The following is a 21,112-nucleotide window of genomic DNA, read 5'->3' as shown; positions in this document are numbered from 1 at the left end:
TACATGTATATTCATTAATATATCAATGTGCATGTGTTTGTAACATTACAGATTTTTATAATCATCTTTTTTTCCGAGTCTTAAAAATAAAACAACTTGCGTAATTTAATGCTTGTTAAGGCCTAAAAAAAAATACATTTGGTTCGGGTTACCCGACCCTACCTACGGAATAGGCGCCGACCCTAACGTTTTTATAGTCGGTTTGAAAAAAAAAATGAAAAACTAAAAAAAAAAAAAAAAAAAAATCTTTTTTTTTTTGCTTTTCAATATGTAGTTTAAAACCTTAATTGCTTATATAGGAGATAACCTTAACACCATTCTCCAATGATAAAAATGACATTCTTATATAAAGCCTAATAAAAAAAAAAAATAAAAAAAAATAAAAAGCCTACCTACCCTACCTATTTTTGAAAAGGATGTAACCCTAACCAAACAATTTTTTTTTTTTAGGCCTAAGTATGTTTGATAGTTTTATTAACGCACCGCTCTAATTTGATTCAATCATAGAAGTCTGTAGATAAAACAACCCTCCAAAATGATCACTTAATAACCGTTTCTAGTTCTTTATTTTTTTGCAACAAACAACAATCAATTTTTCTTTTCACAAGTTTGTTTATCGCGCGGCAGTCAATCCACAGCGTAATGATAATTATCGATTATCGAGTTAACATGTTTGTAACATCACAGGTGCTATATTTAACGACGCACCGGCTGTCAAAACAGTGACAAAGTGACACGCGATTCGCGAATTCCTAATACACAAAATCATTTTGACATGTTTGAACAAATATACGTCCGGTTTTGTGAGGTAAAATTACGTTGACAACTAACAAATTTTCTTGATTTTTTGTCCGGTATCCGGAATTCCGAGGTTCCGGTTTTGTAGGGATTATTTTACATTGAAAATAGAAGGGGAAAATCGGGACTCTGAAAAAAGTCCGGTATCCCGAGGATTCCGGTTTTGTGGAGATCCGGTTTAGTGAGTTTCCACTGTATAATGTATAATACATACACAGAGTTACAGAAAGATGTCCAATGTTTAGAGTATTACTCAACACGTTTGAAATAAATATTACATTATCAATGAGTATTTCAAGTTTCTTTTACCAGTGTTTCATCGTTTTTATTTAATTAAATTTTAACAATGAACAACTGTCAGGGATATTTCTAGTCAGCGATTTTCGTGATATCTTGCCTGAAATTTGTCTAAAGCAGAATCATTGTAAATACATACATGTGAGATATTCTCACGCTCACTTGCAGTTTGTATACTTTGTGCCTTTTTGTTTTTGTTGTTTATCCAATTACAGTGTGCTAATGTCGCTTATGGCCTGCCTTGTTGTTTATTGAGGTATGGCATTGCTGTCGACTATCAGGTCTGCCTGTGCCTTATCATTTTAAGCTCGCATGATTTTTTTTTAAAATGACGAGCTATATTGTTGTCATTGTTGTCGTTGGAGGCATTGGTTAAGTTTTGCATTTAGGTCACTTAAAATAAAACTATCAAAGCATTCACTTTGAGACTTGGGGAACTTGTTCAACTAATACCCTTCTTCACATGGATTTTGAGTCTCACCTTTTTGGGGTAAAAAACTTGAATTTTGATGGATTTTGGTTGATTTTGAGATTTGGATATAGGTTCCTCAATTTTTGTTGGATTGATATCAAAAGTTTTCACAGACAATAAATGGATAATGCCTTCGATATATACAACAGGTTATTGAGTCACACATTTGGAAGGGTAGAGGGAGGGTGGAGGATATTTTAGTATTTTTGGACTTTGTAATTTTTAGCTAATCTAAGTTTTGTGCTTGGGTCATTTACATGCAAACTATCAAAGCTATCACTTTCAAACTTTGGAATAGCTGTTCATTATCAAATGTACAATATGAAATAAATAAACTGTAAAAGGATAAAATCAGACGAGCGTTCAGCACCTGCAGGCAGTGCTCTTGTTTTTTGTGTTTTTTTCAAGCATTTTCACAACCCAGATTAGTTTTGTTTACACAGGTTTCAATCTGCATTTAATAAGCTCCTAAAATATCGGAAGCAGTCTTAAACCTAACAAAATGTCTGGTCAGAAAATGTTGCTTTCATTCCTTGAATTCATTAACTTATTAATAACTGATATTATCATGAATATTTCTGTTCAGCTATTATAATTCATTAGCTGCCATTTCATTTAGTTACATATTCGGCGTTTTGTTTTGCATTTTGTCACTCGCTGTTCTTTTAAATGATTGCATAGTCAATGATTTAATTTGCATATTTACGCAATTACACATCTAATCTGTAACTCTGTAATTATGTAATGTTGACTGCTGTGTCATTTTTCTAAAATGCTGGACAAACTCAAGTGTACAAAAAAATTGATGCCAGACTGAATGACTTTGTCTTTGGTACGAAAAAGTGGTGTTATTTATGTCAAGATAATCAAACAGATTTGCGAGTGTGTTTTGTATTTTGTGAGTAAGCTAAATAGCCACTCACAAAAGTGCGCTAGCTAGTGTTGGTAATTGGTTCCAGTTTGACTATCGATAATCGGTTCCACTCAAATAATGGATTTTTGGTATTTGACAATACCTTTATTGCCAGGGCTTCTAAAATTTTGGAACCTCAATTGGCCCGGACCCGGCAACCCCCCTCCCCCCCCCCCAAAAAAAATAAATCCCCCCCCCCCCTTCAATAAAAAGAAAGACCTGTTCAACAGTCCGATTATATAGAAATGTCACACATTTTCACAACGTCTTCAGGGATGTGATTGACCTGGCAGCTGGAGGGCTGAAACATTCTCGGTCATGGGTTTATGGGGCGCTCTTGGGGTCAAAAGCACACTGCCGTAGAAGAAAAAATGGCTTTTTAGAAGCCCTTTTGAGGACTCTCCTGACTTCAAATTTGAAGCCAACTGGAATATTAGCTTAAAGAACTGAAAGCAACCAACTATTTTTTTTTCAGGTAAAAAAAAAAAATATTTTTATTTTTTATCAAATTTTTTTTTTGGGGGGGGGGGGGCCTCTGGGGCCATTAGATCCGCGGAATTCCGCGAATCCGCGGACAAATCACATCCCTGGTCTTTTCTGTCAATATATTTTCGCGATGTGGCAATTCGTAAAAGGGCTCTAGAGCCAGCATAGCCGATTCAGATAGTCATTGATACAAGCTTAATTCAAATGAGATTCTCATCCAGTTCTGTGGCATTTCTAACAAGAACAACTGCGATCGTAATTAACTGCGGCTGACGGGAAGCGGTCAGACGACAAAAAGTGAATCAGTGTAATGATTTATTTGCTTAATGCTTCTACAGTTGGTCAACATTCAACTGATAATCTTGAATAATAATTTATATAGATTTATAATCTGGGCTTCAAACTATAAATATGATATCCACAACGATATTTCATTAGGCCAGAGTTTTTTTAGTTTTCGTTTTACGGGAGCGCCGTACCTAAATATTGCAAAACCCAAATAAGAAAAAGATTCAAATTCCTAAATTTATTTTTATTTTTTTCGCCGCCCATTTTTTGATCTCCGATAGAAAATAAAATCTAGTGTTTTTTAACCTATTGCTAATTTCACAACAACAAAAAGTTATCATGCACATTTTCCAAGACGGCAGAAGCCGGCGCTTCTTGCCTATGATGGTATCAGATCACAACGAAAATGCCCTTCTTGTTCTATGTAAAATCACTCCAGTTCACCACTTTATTATGACTTTGCAGAATAGATTTGAGCTATGACACTAATTTTTCCACAAATAATGAACACCTTGTCTGTTGATTTAACACCAGAAAACCATATCAAGATAGTTTCGTTTTTCTGCTATCTTCATTTCTTTACAGTCACTATCTATAACGTCCATGTGCCACAGTCATGGCTGCATCTCTGGGGTCATCTCTGAATCCATCCACCCAAGAAAGAGATCCTGCAAAATATCATTCAAAACCACATAATTATCTTCAAATATGATATAAATCATGTGTAAACTTGAAAATACATACAAAAATACAATGTACACATCATCAAATGCTACCTGAATGGGGAGAAACATTTTTTTTAAGAACTACTTGAAGGGGTACTACGACCCGGAAGCATTTCGTTGTGTGCCGACACCTGATGTTAACTGAAATATGTTTCATTGTTTTGTGATATCACATGCATATTATATGTCATGATGAAAATAAAACTTGAAACTTGCTTATTATCATCATCTAAGCGCTTGTAAGGAAAGTGGCCGCCTTTTACGAAATTTTAAAGTGGATTTAGTTTGAAGACTGTTGTTCATAAAATCAGTGCGTTTGTCATTTTGTGATATTTCGGAACGGAATTGTATTTTCTTTATACCAAAGCATAAAATCTCTTAAATATTTCTGTGTGTAGACCTGTTGACACGGGGATACACTGAGAATTGTAAGAAGGTCTATAAGCAGCTGTCACTAATCTTCTGTTTCATTTGTTTTGGGGACGGTGTGCACATATGTAGAGGAAATCTTTTTTAGCAGGCCGGTGTCGGTCAGATTGCAAGATCTGTACATGTCCCATGTAGCGAACACACGTCCATGCATGGACCTGTACGCTGCCTTCTAGTTACGCTTGAAGCGTTGTTCTGAGACCAGGCGGATATATATACACATATCTTAAAAGAATTACCACTTACCTTCAAATATACATTCAAATATCTTAAAAATATTACAACTTACCTTCAAATATATTTTAAAATTAAAAAGGAAGTGGGGGCTATTTGACCAAAATGGGGGCTATTTGACTTGGGGGCTATTTGACTTGGGGGCTATTTGACCAGGTTCCGTGAAATCTGGTAAGTTTGAGTTACATACCTTGTTTCTTTTCTTGTATATCAAAGACATTAAATTTGTTTAGATGTGTTGTTTATCTCAATATATGTACCCAAAATGATATTAATCAACATTTTAGACACAAACAATGTGCCAGATGCCTTATGTTTTGCCAGTGCTGTTTCAGTGACTATAAAAAACATGTAACAAAAGTATATATGCTCATATTAAAATCATGCATATATACTAATAATTTATGTGTAATTTTACTAATTTTTATTTATAAGTGCAGTGTTAAATACTGTGGAGTTACAGTTGAAGAATATATTTACATTGGTGTGAATCAGTTGACTAATGTGGCGTTTAGGGTGTAAAATGAATATCCAAAATTGATATTGAAATAAGTTCCTTAAACGCACCAGTCAATTGTAACCACGGCCCCCAGGTCCAGAGGTATAAAGGGGATAACGAGAGAAATGAGCCGTTATTTACCTTCCAGGTGGCCCCGCAGTGCTGAGTGAATGCGGTGGTTTTGTTTTTGCGCCGAAAATAATGGGGAATGGGCCTTACCTCAGGGTGCAGGGGAATATGGCGTGGATTTGACCAGTAGACTGTAGTCTGTCTCTACACAGGACAGGGTTTTACCAAGGAATGGCTGGACTGAAAGTCAAAGTCTCCACTATTCTCAAGACCTGGGTGGGGGGCTGGTTACAATTCACTGGTGCATTATTGTGGCTACTTGTGAAAATGACATCTTGTTTTGACTTTATTATACAGATCTATTATACAACAGGCAGTATGGGGTACGAAACAAGTGTGCACAACTTCAAAACATACATTCTTTAAATGTTTCCGAAAAAAAGAAAAAAAATACGAAAAATCCATCTTATTTTTATTTATTTTTTCTCGACGCTCATTTTTCGACATCTTTTTCTTAATTTTATTCCCTCCTCCTGGCGCTTATTTTGGAAAAATTTCCCGTAAAACGAAAAATAAAAAACTCCTTACTACAAATTAAAATGACGTAAGCAGCGCACTCAGCGCTCAGACTATGTAGTTAATCAAGCGTGTTGCTGTTGATATCCTATATATGACTAGGTTTATTAATTCGGATTGTTAATACTTTTGCAGATTTACAATGACAAATGCATTTATCTTTAAAACCGTTTTTAACCAGCAATGGTTCTTTATTACAAGTTAAATGTAACAGTTTGGTAATCAACAAACGGATATATCATGTAATGATCGAAGACAATATAGCATATTGCCATGTGAAAATATGGACCGATTTTAACACTTTATTGGGATAGCTGCAAGCCCATAATTAACACATAGTTTGTTTAATTGTGTCTTCTGCGACCTACCAATACACGTGATTGGACCTATTGCAAGCGTCTGCTAATTAACAGATAGGCTAGATAGAGTGATCAGCGTAGCGGAAAAAGCAGCTGGTCGCATTGGTCAGATGGTAACTAAGACACTTTTATGACCTATTGGGGGTAGTTTTGAATGTGTGAATGTCCCATGAATGTTTGTGTATTACAATTTTTACAACTTTTACTGACTAAGTCGTTTTGGACCGAAATTATAAAAAAAATTCGGACCGATTTTTTTTACGCTTTTTGAAACTAAAATCGGTCTGGCTTGGTCAAAATCGGTCCAGACCGGCAAATTGCCAGTTTTTAGAAGCCCTGCTTTATTGCAGTTTTTTTCTTGTGCAATAACTTGTAATCCTTAACTATGCTTATGGTATGTGTATGTCTGAAGTTATTTTGTGTTGTTGTTGCTTTCGTCCGTATTAAAAACAATTACAACTAAACACTTCCGAATGTATTTAAACAACCTCAGGGGAGAAAAAGGCAGACATTAACTGAATGCAAATAAATAACAAGAGGAAAGAATAAAAAAAAACTTGCCAGTTGAATGGATGATCAATTATGACCCAATAAAATCAATTGTCACAGATTTCAAGCCCAACCAAATATTTTTTTATTAAAATCGATCATCGAAACATCACTTAGGCTAGTGGCTTAGTTAAATTCTGACCCTAGGCCTATGTCCCCGTGTTGTCCATAGCCAATATTTGTTGTGTTTGTTGCCATGTCACTGTTGTCTAATGATTCTTGATGTTGATATTGTTGTTTTTTAGGACAGCCGACATGATTCATCTGCGAGTGCATTAAATGCTGAAAGATGGTATTAGGTAAGCCACAATACACAATTTTACTTAAACATTTATCAACTAAAGCCATTGTAGATGTCACATCTTGTATGAACATGTTTTATAATTTGACCCGATTCTAGAAAATGCATAGTGTAGTGTGAGTTGTTATATCAGTTAGGTCACTTGGTTAGAGCGCCATGCTAGTATTCAAGCTGTTGTGGGTTTAAGCCCCGCACCGGGCGCACTTTAATGGAGGCACTGGTAAACGACTGAGTGTAAAGTAAACCTGAGAGGATAAGTGTATTTGGTGTGGAGCTCGAACCCAAAACGGGGGAACACATTCACATAGCTCTAACCAACTGTGCAAATGGTCTGGCTAGTTTTTTAACCAACACACACTACCCTCCTCCCCCATTAACCTGTTAGGTTAGAAATTAAAAATTGCCAGCCTTTTACCATGTTTTCGCATTTGAGGAAGAATTCACTGTCCACCAGCTTGTTTTGTTACATCACAAATTGCTTGGTGTCCACATAAATTTTTTTTTTTATCAATAGTATAGTAAGTTCTTTTACATGCTACTGCATTTGTTTTTGTCACTTCTAAAATACCTTAGAAGATTTAAATAAAGCACTTCACACAAAAAAAAGTAATGAGCCTTCAATTTATTTAAAAAAATTGGTGATGTAACGATGACATTCCACTATAAATGGAACCCTTTCTTGTTGTAAACATTTGCTTTATTATAATTTGTAATGCTTTGTCACATAAATAGTTGATTTTTATGCAGAAAAACCAAGCAAACCATGCCGAGTTTTGAAGCATACAATCGGTTTTAGGACTTTACATCCAGATGTAACTGGACACAAAGGCGCTCATCAAAGAGTCAAGTTATATACTTTTGTGACAGTAATATGAGCTATTTGAGGCTTATTTCTCGTATATGTCTCTTGATTATTGCGTAACACAGGTACATAACATGTTTATACATTCTTTCTTACTAGCACTAGAGACTTAAAATGCTTTTCAAAATTATTTGGACGTAACTTGGGACTCTTTTACCCAAATGTCAAAATCGGTAATGAATGGTGTCGCCATTACGTATTCGTGTAATTCGTGTAATAAGAGCTGTGTGACAACAGGCATTTTTTAAGAAATTCCCAATTATCTGGTTAAAATTTACTCAGTTTATATGCAAAATTGCGAATTATGACTGCTTAAAATACAGCGTGTACCGATGTAAACACAATGACTTCGTAGACGTAATATAAGACACCGTAGACATAACATAAGACACCAAAATACCAGCTTTGGATCGATCTTTACAACACATTTGAACTGAACGCGCGTGAAATCGAATGTTTTAAACCTCAAGACAATTGAGACAAATCATTAGTTTGTGCACCCGTACAGGCGAAATATACAAGCTGCATCAATTAATGTCATGAAACTGAATGAAATAAGCCCACCTCGAATCTGTTAGGACGTAACTTCCACGACAACACTTACTCATGCTTTGCTTGTTCCGCCATCTTGGATATACTACACAGTATCAATGCGCGCCTTCGGTGCTACTTTTCTGTCACGGTTTTAGCTATATGCCACACAGTTAAGGTTTGTCGAAATACACAAAGGGCTGTGTACATGAACAAAATCTGAATAATTTGTGACGTAACATTTGAGACACGACTTTAGGCGAAATATTTCGGTCGATCAATACACGTTTTGTACGTATTTATGGAAACTATTGTTTTCATGAAATGAACACCTAACCTCGGTAAAATTAAAAACAGGTCACTTAAGTGAATTATACATGTCTGTTGTTGTCAAAAAACCAAGCGATTCGAGACGTAACATATTTGACACGAAATGTTACGTCATGTTTTCTTTAGATAAAATCGGGATTTATATGTTTTCAACTCTTCCAAATGCTTATTTGGCAAATGGACGTTGGGAAATATACCTTTCTATAAAGATAAATCGTCTGAAGCGACCAAAAGTCCAAAGCGCTGAAGGAGGCAATATCAGTTTTCTGAACCCACGGTAAAAATGTTCATCAAATGTCCAACAAAACTGACCAAATTTTATAAAAAATAACTAGTTCCTGTATTTTTAAAAATTATTATTATACACATATAAAATTCCATCAATGTTGTCTTTCTAATGATTACAACACTGGAAGCATAGAAAAAACGCAAACTACAACTAAATCCAATTATTTGAGATGTAACTGAAAATGCAGGACAGTCAATTCTTCCTCATTTAGAGATCAATAGTTCCATACTTATAATATTTCTTGTTTACATCGTGTTCTTTTGATGCTAATTTCATTATGTGACCATAGTTAGGGTCAATCAAGGCAAGGAACAGTTTCATACTAATATGTGCTTGAATTACCCTAGCCAATTTGCTTGCATATTAAACATTTCTCAACATAATTAGTTAAATCAAAAGATTTCAACAGAACTCTTCTTTTTTAGCTCACCTTAGCTGTAGGCTGAGGGTGAGCTATTAGGATCGATGGGTGTCTGTCGTCTGTCGTCCGTCATCCGTCCACACTTTTTTGTTCACACTTGTGGTCACATTTTTGCCTCAATTGTCACGAAACTTGGTCAGGATGTTTGTCCGAGTTCGAATATGGGTCATCTATGATGAAAAACTAGGTCACAAGACCCAAGAATAGAAAAAGCTTGTTAACATTCTAGAGGCTACTTTTTCAGTCCAAATATCCTGGAAATATGTCAGAAAGGTTATTTCGTTGATTTCTAGCTCAAGTTGGAATACAGGTCATTTTGGGTCAAAAACTAGGTCACAAAATTAGCCCAAATATGGGAAAACCTTGTTAACACTCTAGAGGTGACATTTTCAGCCCAAATATTCTGGATTTTTGTCAGAAAGGTTGTTTTGATGATTTCTAGCTCAATTTCAAATATGGGTCATCTAGGGTCAAAAACTAGGTCACAGAGCCCAAAGATGGAAAAACCTAGTTAACACTCTAGTGGTAACATTTTCAGCCCAAATATCCTGGAAATTTGTCAGAACTAAAAAAAAAATTAGGTTGTTTTGATAATTTTTAAGTCAAGTTCGAATATGGGTCATCTGTGTTATTTATTGTTATTGATTGTTTTAAAATCATTGAAGGTACCAACTTTAAACTTCATGAACTTATTCACAGTAAATTGTGATTTTTTGTGACTAGTTATATAAATCCAACCAAAATATTGTAAGAGTTATTGCCCTTTGTATCTTTTAAATAAATACATGTATTTAAACTGGACATATAATAGTTCCACCTATTATGTATGAAAGGGCAGACAGGCACCATCCGGTATGTAGTCCGATCAATTACTTTTTAACCCTTTGTCCAATCATGACCAAATTTGGTCTGAATGTGTATGAACGTGTTTAATAATTAGAAAAATTGCTGTAGTTACCCGAGAGTAATTGCGCTCTAATCATAGAAATTACCTAAAATTGCTCTTGTCCTATCAATAACTTTTTAAGCATTTGTCCAATCATCACAAAATTTGGTGAGAATGTGAATGGCCATAATGAATCAGAGAAACCAAATCCCTGTTATTGCCCTTTACTTACCAACAAGTTTATAGCACAAAGTTTTACTGAGGTGAGCGCTATAGGGCCATCTTGGCCCTCTTGTTTTTTTATTTCTGGGTTTTACCGAGTTTTCCAGGGAATAAAAATGTCTTTTAAAAAACCGGTGTCGGACCAGCACGAATGACCCTCCTTTGTGTTATGTAAATATACTTATGTTTACCATTTTATTATGAGTTGGCTTAAATCCTTTGAGGATTTCCATAATCTAGAGAACGACACAAATGATGATTTTATCAGACTGAAATGGATCATTTTTATCCCCAACCTTGAAAAGGCGAGGGGATATAGTAATGGTAGGCGCGATTCTGTGCTTGTGTGCGTCCGTCTGTCCCACATTCATTTCTTTGCATCTCCTCTTACATTTCTCATGTATACGATTTCTACCAAACTTTCACAGATTGATGATCATAAAGTGAAGCAGTGCATATTGTCGGGCTTTTGCGATTCGACCAATTTTATACGCCCATCTTACGATGGCCGTATTATGGGAACACCCATGGCGGGCGGGCGGCGGGCGGGCGGGCGGCTCCACAATGTTGTCCGCTCTCTAACTTGAACATTTCTCATCCAATTTCCACCAAACTTTATGAAAGTGTTTGTTGGTGAAATATCTAGGTCAAGTTCGATAACCAGCCTAATCGCTTTAGGCACTCCAGAGTTATGGCCCCCTGAATTTATCAAAATTGGCCATTTTAGCTTTGTCTACTCTCAAACTTGAACAGTTTTTATCCGAATTTCACCAAACTTGCTACTATAAATGTTTGTTGGTATATTTTCTTGAAAAGTTTTATAACCAGCCAGGCTCTTCAGGATTATGGCCCTTGAATTGGTCAAAATTTGCCATTTTTGCTTTGTCCACTGTCTAATTTGAACAGTTATCATCTGATCTTCACCAAACTTGCTGAAAATATTTGTTGGTAAAATAAAACGGTCAAGTATGATAATCAGCCAAATGCCCCGAAGCACTTCAGGATTACTGCCCTTGCCATTTAAGCTTTGTCTACTCTCTAACTTGAACAATTCTCATCTGACCTTCACCAAACTTGCTGAAAATGTTTGTAGCTATAAAATCTTTACCAAGAATGTTTGCCGGTATAAATGCTTTGCCAAGTACACACTGATTGTCTCTTGGGTACGATTAAGTTTGAATCATCTCTTGGAGACAGTTTTTACATGAATGTTGTTTTTCAAATCCCGAACACGTTGATCGTCTTTGGGCATGATTTGGGATTAATCGTCTATATCTATAGACACGATTTTCAGGAGCCTTTTCTGACTTTGACAGATTAAGGTACTGAATTTCGCATCACGGAATTTCTTAGAATCCAAGAAATTATTGATGGGCGTATTTTGTGAGTGTCACTCTTGTTTGAAAGAGTTATAGCCCTTTGTTTATTAACCAGGTTTTCACATAGTGAAACCTGGTTATAAGAATGGCAAAAGTCGTTCGGGCGGCGTCAAACTCACCTATGAAACTGAATAACTTTAGTAAGGGTTGACATATCTTGACCAAACTTGGTCTATAGAAAGAGTTTATTGGTACCTTTCATGATCGAGATTGCGTTTGGGGTCCCTAGGGTCAAGGTAAAGGTCACTGTTACTAAAAATAGAAAAACGGTTGAAACTGAATAACTTTAGTCAGGGATGACATTTCTTGACTAAACTTGGTCAATAGGAAGAGTTTATGAAGACCTTTCATGGGAATGCGTTTGGGGTCCCTAGGGTCAAGGTCAAGGTCACTGTTACTAAAAATGGAAAACGGTTGAAACTGAATAACTTTAGTTAGGGATGACATATCTTGACGTAACTTGGTCAATAGGAAGAGTTTATGGAGAACTTTCATGGGATTGCGTTTAGGGTCCCTAGGGTCAAGGTCAAGGTCACTGTTACTAAAAATGGAAAAACGGTTGAAACTGAATAACTTTAGTTAGGGTTGACATATCTTGACCAAACTTGGTCAATAGGAAGAGTTTATGGATACCTTTCATGGGATTGCATTTTGGGTCCCTAGGGTCAAGGTCAAGGTCACTGTTACATAAAATAGAAAAACCGTTGAAACTGAATAACTTTAGTAAGGGATGACATGTCTTGACTAAGCTTTGTCTATAGGAAGAGTTTATGGAAACCTTTCATGGGATTGCGTTTGGGGTCCCTAGGCTCAAGGTCAAGGTGACTGTTACTAAAAATAGAAAAAACGGTTGAAACTTAAATAACTTTAGTAAGGGTTGACATATCTTGACCAAACTCGATCTATAGAAAGAGTTTATGGGTACCTTTCATGGGATTGCGATTGGGGTCCCTAGGTTCAAGGTCAAGGTCACTGTTTTATAAAATAGAAAAACGGTTGAAACTAAATAACTTTAGTTCGGGATGACATATCTTGACTAAACTTGGTGTACAGGAAGAGTTTATAGATACCTTTCATGGGATTGCGTTTCGGGTCCCTAGGGTCAAGGTCAAGGTCACTGTTACTAAAAATAGAAAAAACGGTTGAAACTGAATAACTTTAGTTAGGGTTGACATATCTTGACCAAACTTGGTCTATAGGAAGAGTTTATGGAGACCTTTCATTGGATTGCATTTGGGGTCCCTAGGGTCAAGGTGACTGTTACTAAAAAAAGAAAAATGGTTCAAACTGAATATCTTTATTTAGGGTTGACATTTCTTGACCAAACTTGGTCTATAGGAAGAGTTTGTGGATACTTTCATGGGATTGCGTTTTTGGGTCCCTAGATTCAAGGTCAATGTCACTGTTACTAAAAATAGAAAAACAGTTGGAACAGAATAATTTTAGTCAGGGTCTACATATCTTGACCAAACCAGGTATAAAGGAAGAGTTTATGGATACCTTTCATGGGATTGTGTTTGGGGTCCCAAGATTCAAGGTCAATGTCACTGTTACTAAATATAGAAAAATGGTTGAAACTGAATAACTTAAGTTTGGGTTGACACGTCCTGACACAACTTGGTATAAAGGAAGAGTTTATGGAAACCTTTCAATGGATTGCATTTGGGGGTCCCTAGATTCAAGGTCACTGTTACTAAAAATAGAAAAAACAGACACATGCTGAAGTTCTTCTGTCAATCATTAAAGACCTGGTTTCGTCGCATTGCGGCGTTTCTTGTTTTACATTTAAAATTGGTTTCTTCGCAACTCCTCTTAAGTTTTTCATGCAATTTCTACCAAACTTTCACCGATTGATGACTATATAGCAACGCAGCGCATATTGTCGGGCTTTCGCGATTCGGCCATTTTTGAAAGAGTTATTGCCCTTTTTTACATTTAAAATTGGTGTCTTCGAAACTTCTCTTACGTTTTTCATGCAATTTCTACCAAACTTTCACAGATTGCTGACTATGTAGTGACGCAGTGCATATTGTCAGGCTTTTGCAATTTTACCTTTTTTGAAAGAGTTATTGCCCTTTGTTTAATTTACATTTAAAATTGGTTTCTTCGCAACTCCTCTTACGTTTTTCATGGGATTTCTACCAAACTTTCACAGATTGATGATCATAAAGTGAAGCAGCGCATATTGTCTGGCTTTTGCGATTTGACCATTTTTGAAAGAGTAATTGCCCTTTGCTTATTTTACATTTAAAATTGGTTTCTTCGCAAATCCTCTTACGCTTTTCATGCAATTTCTACCCAACTTTCACAGATTGCTGACTATGTAGTGACGGAGCGCATATTGTCAGGCTTTTGCGATTCGACCATTTTTGAAAGAGTTATTGCTCTTTGTTTATTTTACATTTAAATTGGTTTCTTCGCAACTCCTCTTACGTTTTCATGGGATTTCTACCAAACTTTCACCGATTGATTACTGTATAGTGATGCAGCGCATTTTGTCGCGCTTTCGGGATTCGGCCATTTTTGAAAGAGTTATTGCCCTTTCTTTATTTTACATTTAAAATTGGTTTCTTCGCAAATCCTCTTACGTTTTTCATGCGATTTCTACCAAACTTTTACAGATTGATGACTATATAGTGACACAGCGCATTTTGTCGGGCTTTTGCGATTTGACCATTTTTGAAAGAGTTATAGCCCTTTGCTTATTTTACATTTAAAATTGGTTTCTTCGCGAATCCTCTTACGTTTTTTATGCAATTTTTACCAAACTTTCACAGATTAATGACTTTATAGTGATGCAGCGCATATTGTTGGGCTTTCGCGATTCGGCCATTTTTGAAAGAGTTATTGCCCTTTTTTTAGATTAAAAATTGGTTTCTTCGCAATTTCTCTTACGTTTTTCATGCAATTTCTACCAAACTTTCACAGATTGATGACTGTATAGTGACGCAGCGTGTTTTGTCGGGCTTTTGCGATTGACCATTTTAGGAAGAGTTATTGCTGTTTCTTAATTTTAGAAATAGATTATGTTCCTGAGAAACTACCCTTACCATTGATTGGCTTTCGTTACAAAAAATGCCCCCCATGGCTGGGGATATAGCTGTCTGTGACCGCTCTTGTTAAAATTAATTAGCCTAAAAAGCCTTATTTGTTATCCTATCAGATGCAGATACATGCAGAAGGGTGTTGAATCGGGCCCACAAACAGTTGGTTGAAGCTTTAGATTCGAAAGAGGTTCTTCAAGCTATTGAGAGTAGAAGAGTGTTCGACAATGAACAGATCAAGGATATTCGGGTCAGTTATTAGTTTAGATATTTCCATCACTATAATGCTACGTTTGTCATTTAGTATACTGTATATCCATTTATTTTGCCTCGATTAAGAAGGCAGCAGTTCTAAGCTCATATATTTTATGCTCGAAGCTGTTTTCTGAAGCTTGTACTGCAGTTGTATTTTAGATGCTATATTATCCTTAAGGCATACCTCAGACTAAGCAGTTTAATTCAGTGTGTTGATCAATTTCCAGTACAATGAAAACATAAAGATTTTACTGCTTTGATAAACCTTTGTTTATGCATTAAAGGGTATCCCGACTTTTTCAATGCAAAACCGGGTTTTGTTGAGCAAAATCAGCCAAAAAGGAGTTATAGGGTACACACTATTTAAACAGTGTTTGGTTGATTCTAAACAAGGGAAGTTAAAGGATTTATTAGATGAAATGGAAGATGAGCTTAAAAGGGAGAAGAAAGGAGCTGAACCGATTCCAAAGGAAAGACAAGAAATGCTTAAACAACAAGAACTGCAACAGGCACGCAGAAATGCTTCCGGTATAATACCTTTAAATACCCCTTTTATAAAGCCTTTAGGACTCTGCCCCACTTGTGAGGTTGTTTTCTGATTGAAGTTAGATTAACCATTATAGTATTCAATGTTTACGTCTGGGACTGTCTGTATTCACAAAGCAACTTAGGTTAAATAACTTTTGGGAGGGGATATTGTTTTGGTGTTTTCCGTCCATCCGACTGTTTTTCTGTCAGTCCTCCACTCATCTTACCATATTTTGGTAAGGATTTGTCTGATAATCCTCAAACTTGGTCAGAATATTCAGACTTGTTCAAGTGGGTCACATGAGGTAAAAAAACTAGGTCACTAGATCAAATCTTAGAAAGTATTCGGAACACACTAGAGTCGGTATATTACGTCCCATATTTATGAAACTCAATAAAAACTGTTTTTCTTGATGAACTCTTGGATTCATTTGAAACTAGGTCATGTTGTGTCAAAAACTGAATCACTTGGTCATTTTTTTGTCTGGAACAATTCCATCCGGACCATTTATCAATCTTAATCAGAATGTTTCCTGATTGTTTAAACTTGGACAGAATGTTTCTTTTGATAAAATCTCACTGCATTTCAAAAGTGGGTGACATGGGGTCAAGTATTTGTTCGGATTTGTAAGATTGTTATCGAAATTGATCTGAATGTTCCCTTTGAACAAATCTCAACCGCTTATAAAAGTTGGCCACATGGGGTCAATAATAAGTTGTTAGGGTCATAAAAAACAACAACAACGTTGAAACACACTAGTAGCATTATTTGCACCACTATTCATCAATATTAATCAGAATGATACCTGATTGGTCAGATAATGTTTAAACTTTGACAGAATGTTTTTCTTGATGAAACCTCAATGCATTTAGTGGCATAGGGTCGACAACTAGGTCATATCATAGATAAATACTGGAGGCAACATATCTGAAACAATATTTATCAAACTTATTCAGAAATGTTTTCCTTGTTAAAATCAATGACTAGTTTGAAACTGTGTCGCACACGCACAGAAACTTGGTCACATGTTCATGAACCTTATTCAGTATGTTTGCTTTGATGAACTATAGATTTGTTTTAAACTGGGTAAGTTGGATCAAAAACTACATGACTAGGTAAAATCTAAATGCTACACTATTATACAATGTGTTTTTATGCCCCCGAAGGTGGGCATATTAAAATCGCACCGTCCGTCCGTCCGTCCGGCTCTATAACTTTCCCTTGTATGGACAGATTTTAAAATAACTTGCCACATGTGTTCCACATACCAAGACGACGTGTGGCGTGCAAGACTGGTGTCCCTACCTCAAAGGTCAAGGTCACACTTAGTGTTTATTCTCAATGGAGTGCTGCATATAAGGACATAGAGTATAGGTTGTTGTGTCCGGGCTGTAACTTTCTCTTGTATGGACATATTTTAAAATAACTTGCCACATGTGTTCCACATACCAAGACGACGTGTCGCGTGCAAGACCCATGTCCCTACCTCAAAGGTCAAGGTCACACTTAGTGTTTATTCACAATGGAGTGCTGCATATAAGGATATAGAGTATAGGTTGTTGTGTCCGGGCTGTAATTTTCTCTGGTATGGACAGATTTTAAAATAACTTGCCATATGTGTTCCACATACCAAAACGATGTGTCGCGTGCAAGACCCGTGTCCCTACCTCAAAGGTCAAGGTCACACTTAGTGTTTATTTACAATGGAGTGCTGCATATAAGGACATAGAGTATAGGTTGTCGTGTCCGGGCTGTAACTTTCTCTTGTATGGACAGATTTTAAAATAACTTGCCACATGTGTTTCACATACCAAGACGACGTGTCGCGTGCAAGACCCGTGTCCCTACCTCAAAGGTCAAGGTCACCCTTAGTGTTTATTTACAATGGAGTGCTGCATATAAGGACATAGAGTATAGGTTGTCGTGTCCGGGCTGTAACTTTCCCTTGTATGGACAGATTTTAAAATAACTTGCCACATGTGTTCCACATACCAAGACGACGTGTCGCGTGCAAGACCCGTGTCCCTACCTCAAAGGTCAAGGTCACACATAGTGTTTATTCACAATGGAGTGCTGCATATAAGGACATAGAGTATAGGTTGTCGTGTCCGGGCTGTAACTTTCCCTTGTATGGACAGATTTTAAAATAACTTGCCACATGTGTTCCACATACCAAGACGACGTGTCGTGTGCAAGACCCGTGTCCCTACCTCAAAGGTCAAGGTCACACTTAGTGTTTATTCACAATGGAGTGCTGCATATAAGGACATAGAGTTTAGGTTGTCGTGTCAGGGCTGTTACTTTCCCTTGTATGGCCAGATTTTAAAATCACTTGCTACATGTGTTCCACATACGAAGACGACGTGTCGTGTGCAAGACCCATGTCCCTACCTCTAAGGTGAAAGATACACTAAGTGTTTATTCACAAGGGAATTTTGAATATAAGGACATAACAGTGTAGGTTGTCAAGTATGGGTGGTATTTTTTATGTTCAGAGGCAATTTAAAATAACTTGCCATATGTATTTGACACGTAAAGGCAAGATCAACTTTTCATGTACTGACCTTGTTCGTAGGTCAATGTCACATTCGGGGGCATTCGTCACATACTGTGACAGCTCTTGTTTTTATATAATACAACCTAATTTTTCATATCCAGTGTTCATAAGATTCTAACACTCTGCAGCCGTATTGCATACATGTTTCGGTTGAAATATTTCACTAACATGTGATTTTCATTCCACCTCCTTTGCCTATTATCTGGCGGGTGATATCAGTTGAAAGAATTTGCTTGTTTAAAGTTAAGAATAATGCAGACTGACAATGTTTTTTACACCAACCAATGCTTTTGATTAAATTTGATGAAAAGAAGATTTGAAATAAATGTAGTCATTGTCAATATTAGGAATTGTTCTTTTAGTTGAACATTTGTATGTAATTTTGATATCAATTTAATGGTTATTGCTTGCTGGATATTTTCTGTCTAATTTTTACATTAATTTTGTCTTTTTCTAACATTTGGTTTTTATGGGCCAGTATTAAATATAAATTATTATTGATCTTATCCTTATCCATAGAAATGCCTCAGTGTTTCCACTCAGCCTATTGGTCAGCTAGATATACAGGCCAATCAAAACACTTATATTTTAATCTTAAATTTAAGTTCAATCTAAGTTGGTTATTGAGAACTGTCCCTGCACAAAACTTCTTTGATATGATTCCAATACAATATCACCAGTCATGTTATGATCTCATATTTTGTTATTTCCACTCAAGAGGCCACATGTTTGACCCGAAGTTGATAAAGGTTGGTTGAAATATAGGTTTAAATCATTTCTCCGACATGGCTGGACCTGGGCCTTCTAGTATTCAAGATTATATATTAAGATCATGCTACAGTTCCGGCATCTTGTTCCGATTACAAACGCATCAACTTCTTGGTTATCTTTGTTCATAAAATAGGTCACTAAAGTCTTGTTAACGATGAAGAAAATCATAAAATTATGTGTTTGATTTCAAGTTGTGTAATTCTGCGTAAAATATTCCTTTAGTTACCGAGTATTCCCCCTTGTTGACAGAGAAAATCAGAAAAGCTTTATTCAGTGCTACACTTTCTACTGTTTTAAATCTCTATCATACTTTTTTGGTAATTACAAAGGCTGCGGACTGAGTGCAAATCAGAAAGAAGCAGATAAATGGCAACTCTTCTTGTGAACTTTAAACTCGCAATGTCAGAGATGTATCACAATTTACAATATAATTGCTGAGCAAACTTATCTTAAACTTGTAAAAATGTTTACTATATAAGTCTTCATTTAGTTAAAGTGTACTTAATTGGCAGGTTTTTCCATTGGTTGAGAGCTTAAAACAGTGTCGTAGTTCTTAAATCATAAATATATACAACAACACTGTTAGATTCTTTTAAAAACAAGCAGACGATCTGAATTGTGTCTACATCCAAACAGGTTACAATGTTTCAACCCCTCCCTTCCTACCAAATAGGCTTAATTGTCTGCCGCCGGGACTTTACTGAAACCATTTAAGTAAAAATGTGTTATACAGATCACATCCTACCATTGACTCATTTCTTTGTTATTTTGTTCAGGTTTAAGACCAGCTTCCAACCATGAAAAACTAGACAAAGTGCCTAGTGACCGTGATTTAGTCAACATTGCTCCGGCCATTGGTAGTGGATGGGAACTGTTGGCCGCCATGTTGGGCATTACAAAACCTACCGTTGAACGAATTAAACTGGACCACGGATATTCTTCTGTAGAGCAGATTTACAATATGTTACGACATTGGAGACAGATACATGCAAATAAGGCCACATTTAGGGTCCTACTTCTTGAAATGAGGGGATGCAATGCTGTAACTATTGACTGGGAAGAACTGAGAGAAAAAGTTGGAATCGGCATAGGTAAATTATATGCGCTATTTTTAGCTCTACTGGCCAAAGGCCAGAAGAGCTTATGCGATGGTAATGTGTATGTAGTATGTGCATCCGAGCGTTTGTGCGGTCGTGCGTCCGTGCGGTCGTGTGTTCGTGCGTCTGTAAACAATTGCTTGTGAACACGATACAGTCTTCAGTTTTGATTGTATCTCGATGAAACTTGTACAGTATCTAGATATCCATTAGAGCTTGGTTCCTTTCGAAAACCAGCCAGATCCGCCCATGCATGCCTAGATTATGGCCCTTGATAGTATAAAAAAATGCTATTGTGTATACAATTGGTTGTAAACACGATACAGTCTTCAGTTTTGATTGTATCTCGATGAAACTTGTACAGTATCTAGATATCCATAAGAGCTCGGTTCCTTTCGAAAACCTTTCGAAATGCTTTCTATTTTTAGCCAGGCCCTGATTTCTCGAAACTTCTTAAGCTTAACAGGCTTAAGTCGCTTATTTCAATTAGCCAAAATACATACTGAAAATGGATTTTGATAAATGAAAAATGGTTTATTCTGATAATCATACAGATTATTTCTACATAATTTCTAAAAATTCTTGAAGAAGTAAATATTACACATTTTATGGAACAACAAAAATAGTGAGATTAGCTTAATCGTGTTATAAGGGACTTAAGAAGTTTTGAGAAATTAGGGCCCGGTCTGCATGAGCGAATTCTATTTTTAGCCAAGTTTACATGTACATGTAAATTCAAGTCTAGAGTTATAAGGACGACAATTTGCAAGTCTAGGATTTTGAGGGACAATTTGCTTTTTGCTTCTGCAGTTGATTTTGTGAATTACTCTGCCTTGTTCTTGTTGAAAGCCCAAAGGCCATTTTTTAGCTTGAAGTTCTGTAGTTTGCTCATTCATCTTAACAAAATTGGTTGTGAATGTTTAAGTTATGCACCTGGTGTTATT

The 21,112-nt window shown here is 36.2% G+C and overlaps 1 protein-coding gene across 1 annotated transcript in view; it reads left to right on the top strand.

Annotated features, from left to right (window-relative positions):
• Positions 1-21,112, top strand: part of LOC128211483 (uncharacterized) — a 61,323-nt gene that overhangs the window by 1,547 nt on the left and 38,664 nt on the right. The window contains exons 2-5 of the mRNA XM_052916324.1: positions 6,940-6,993; positions 15,079-15,209; positions 15,499-15,742; positions 19,848-20,162. Coding sequence (XP_052772284.1) covers positions 6,984-6,993; positions 15,079-15,209; positions 15,499-15,742; positions 19,848-20,162 — 700 coding nt within the window. The 5' untranslated portion in view covers positions 6,940-6,983. The remainder of the gene's footprint in view (positions 1-6,939; positions 6,994-15,078; positions 15,210-15,498; positions 15,743-19,847; positions 20,163-21,112) is intronic.

Source organism: Mya arenaria, chromosome 12 (genome assembly GCF_026914265.1).
Source record: "Mya arenaria isolate MELC-2E11 chromosome 12, ASM2691426v1".
In the NCBI taxonomy this organism is placed as follows: domain Eukaryota; kingdom Metazoa; phylum Mollusca; class Bivalvia; order Myida; family Myidae; genus Mya; species Mya arenaria.
This window is presented reverse-complemented; position numbering and strand designations above follow the sequence as displayed.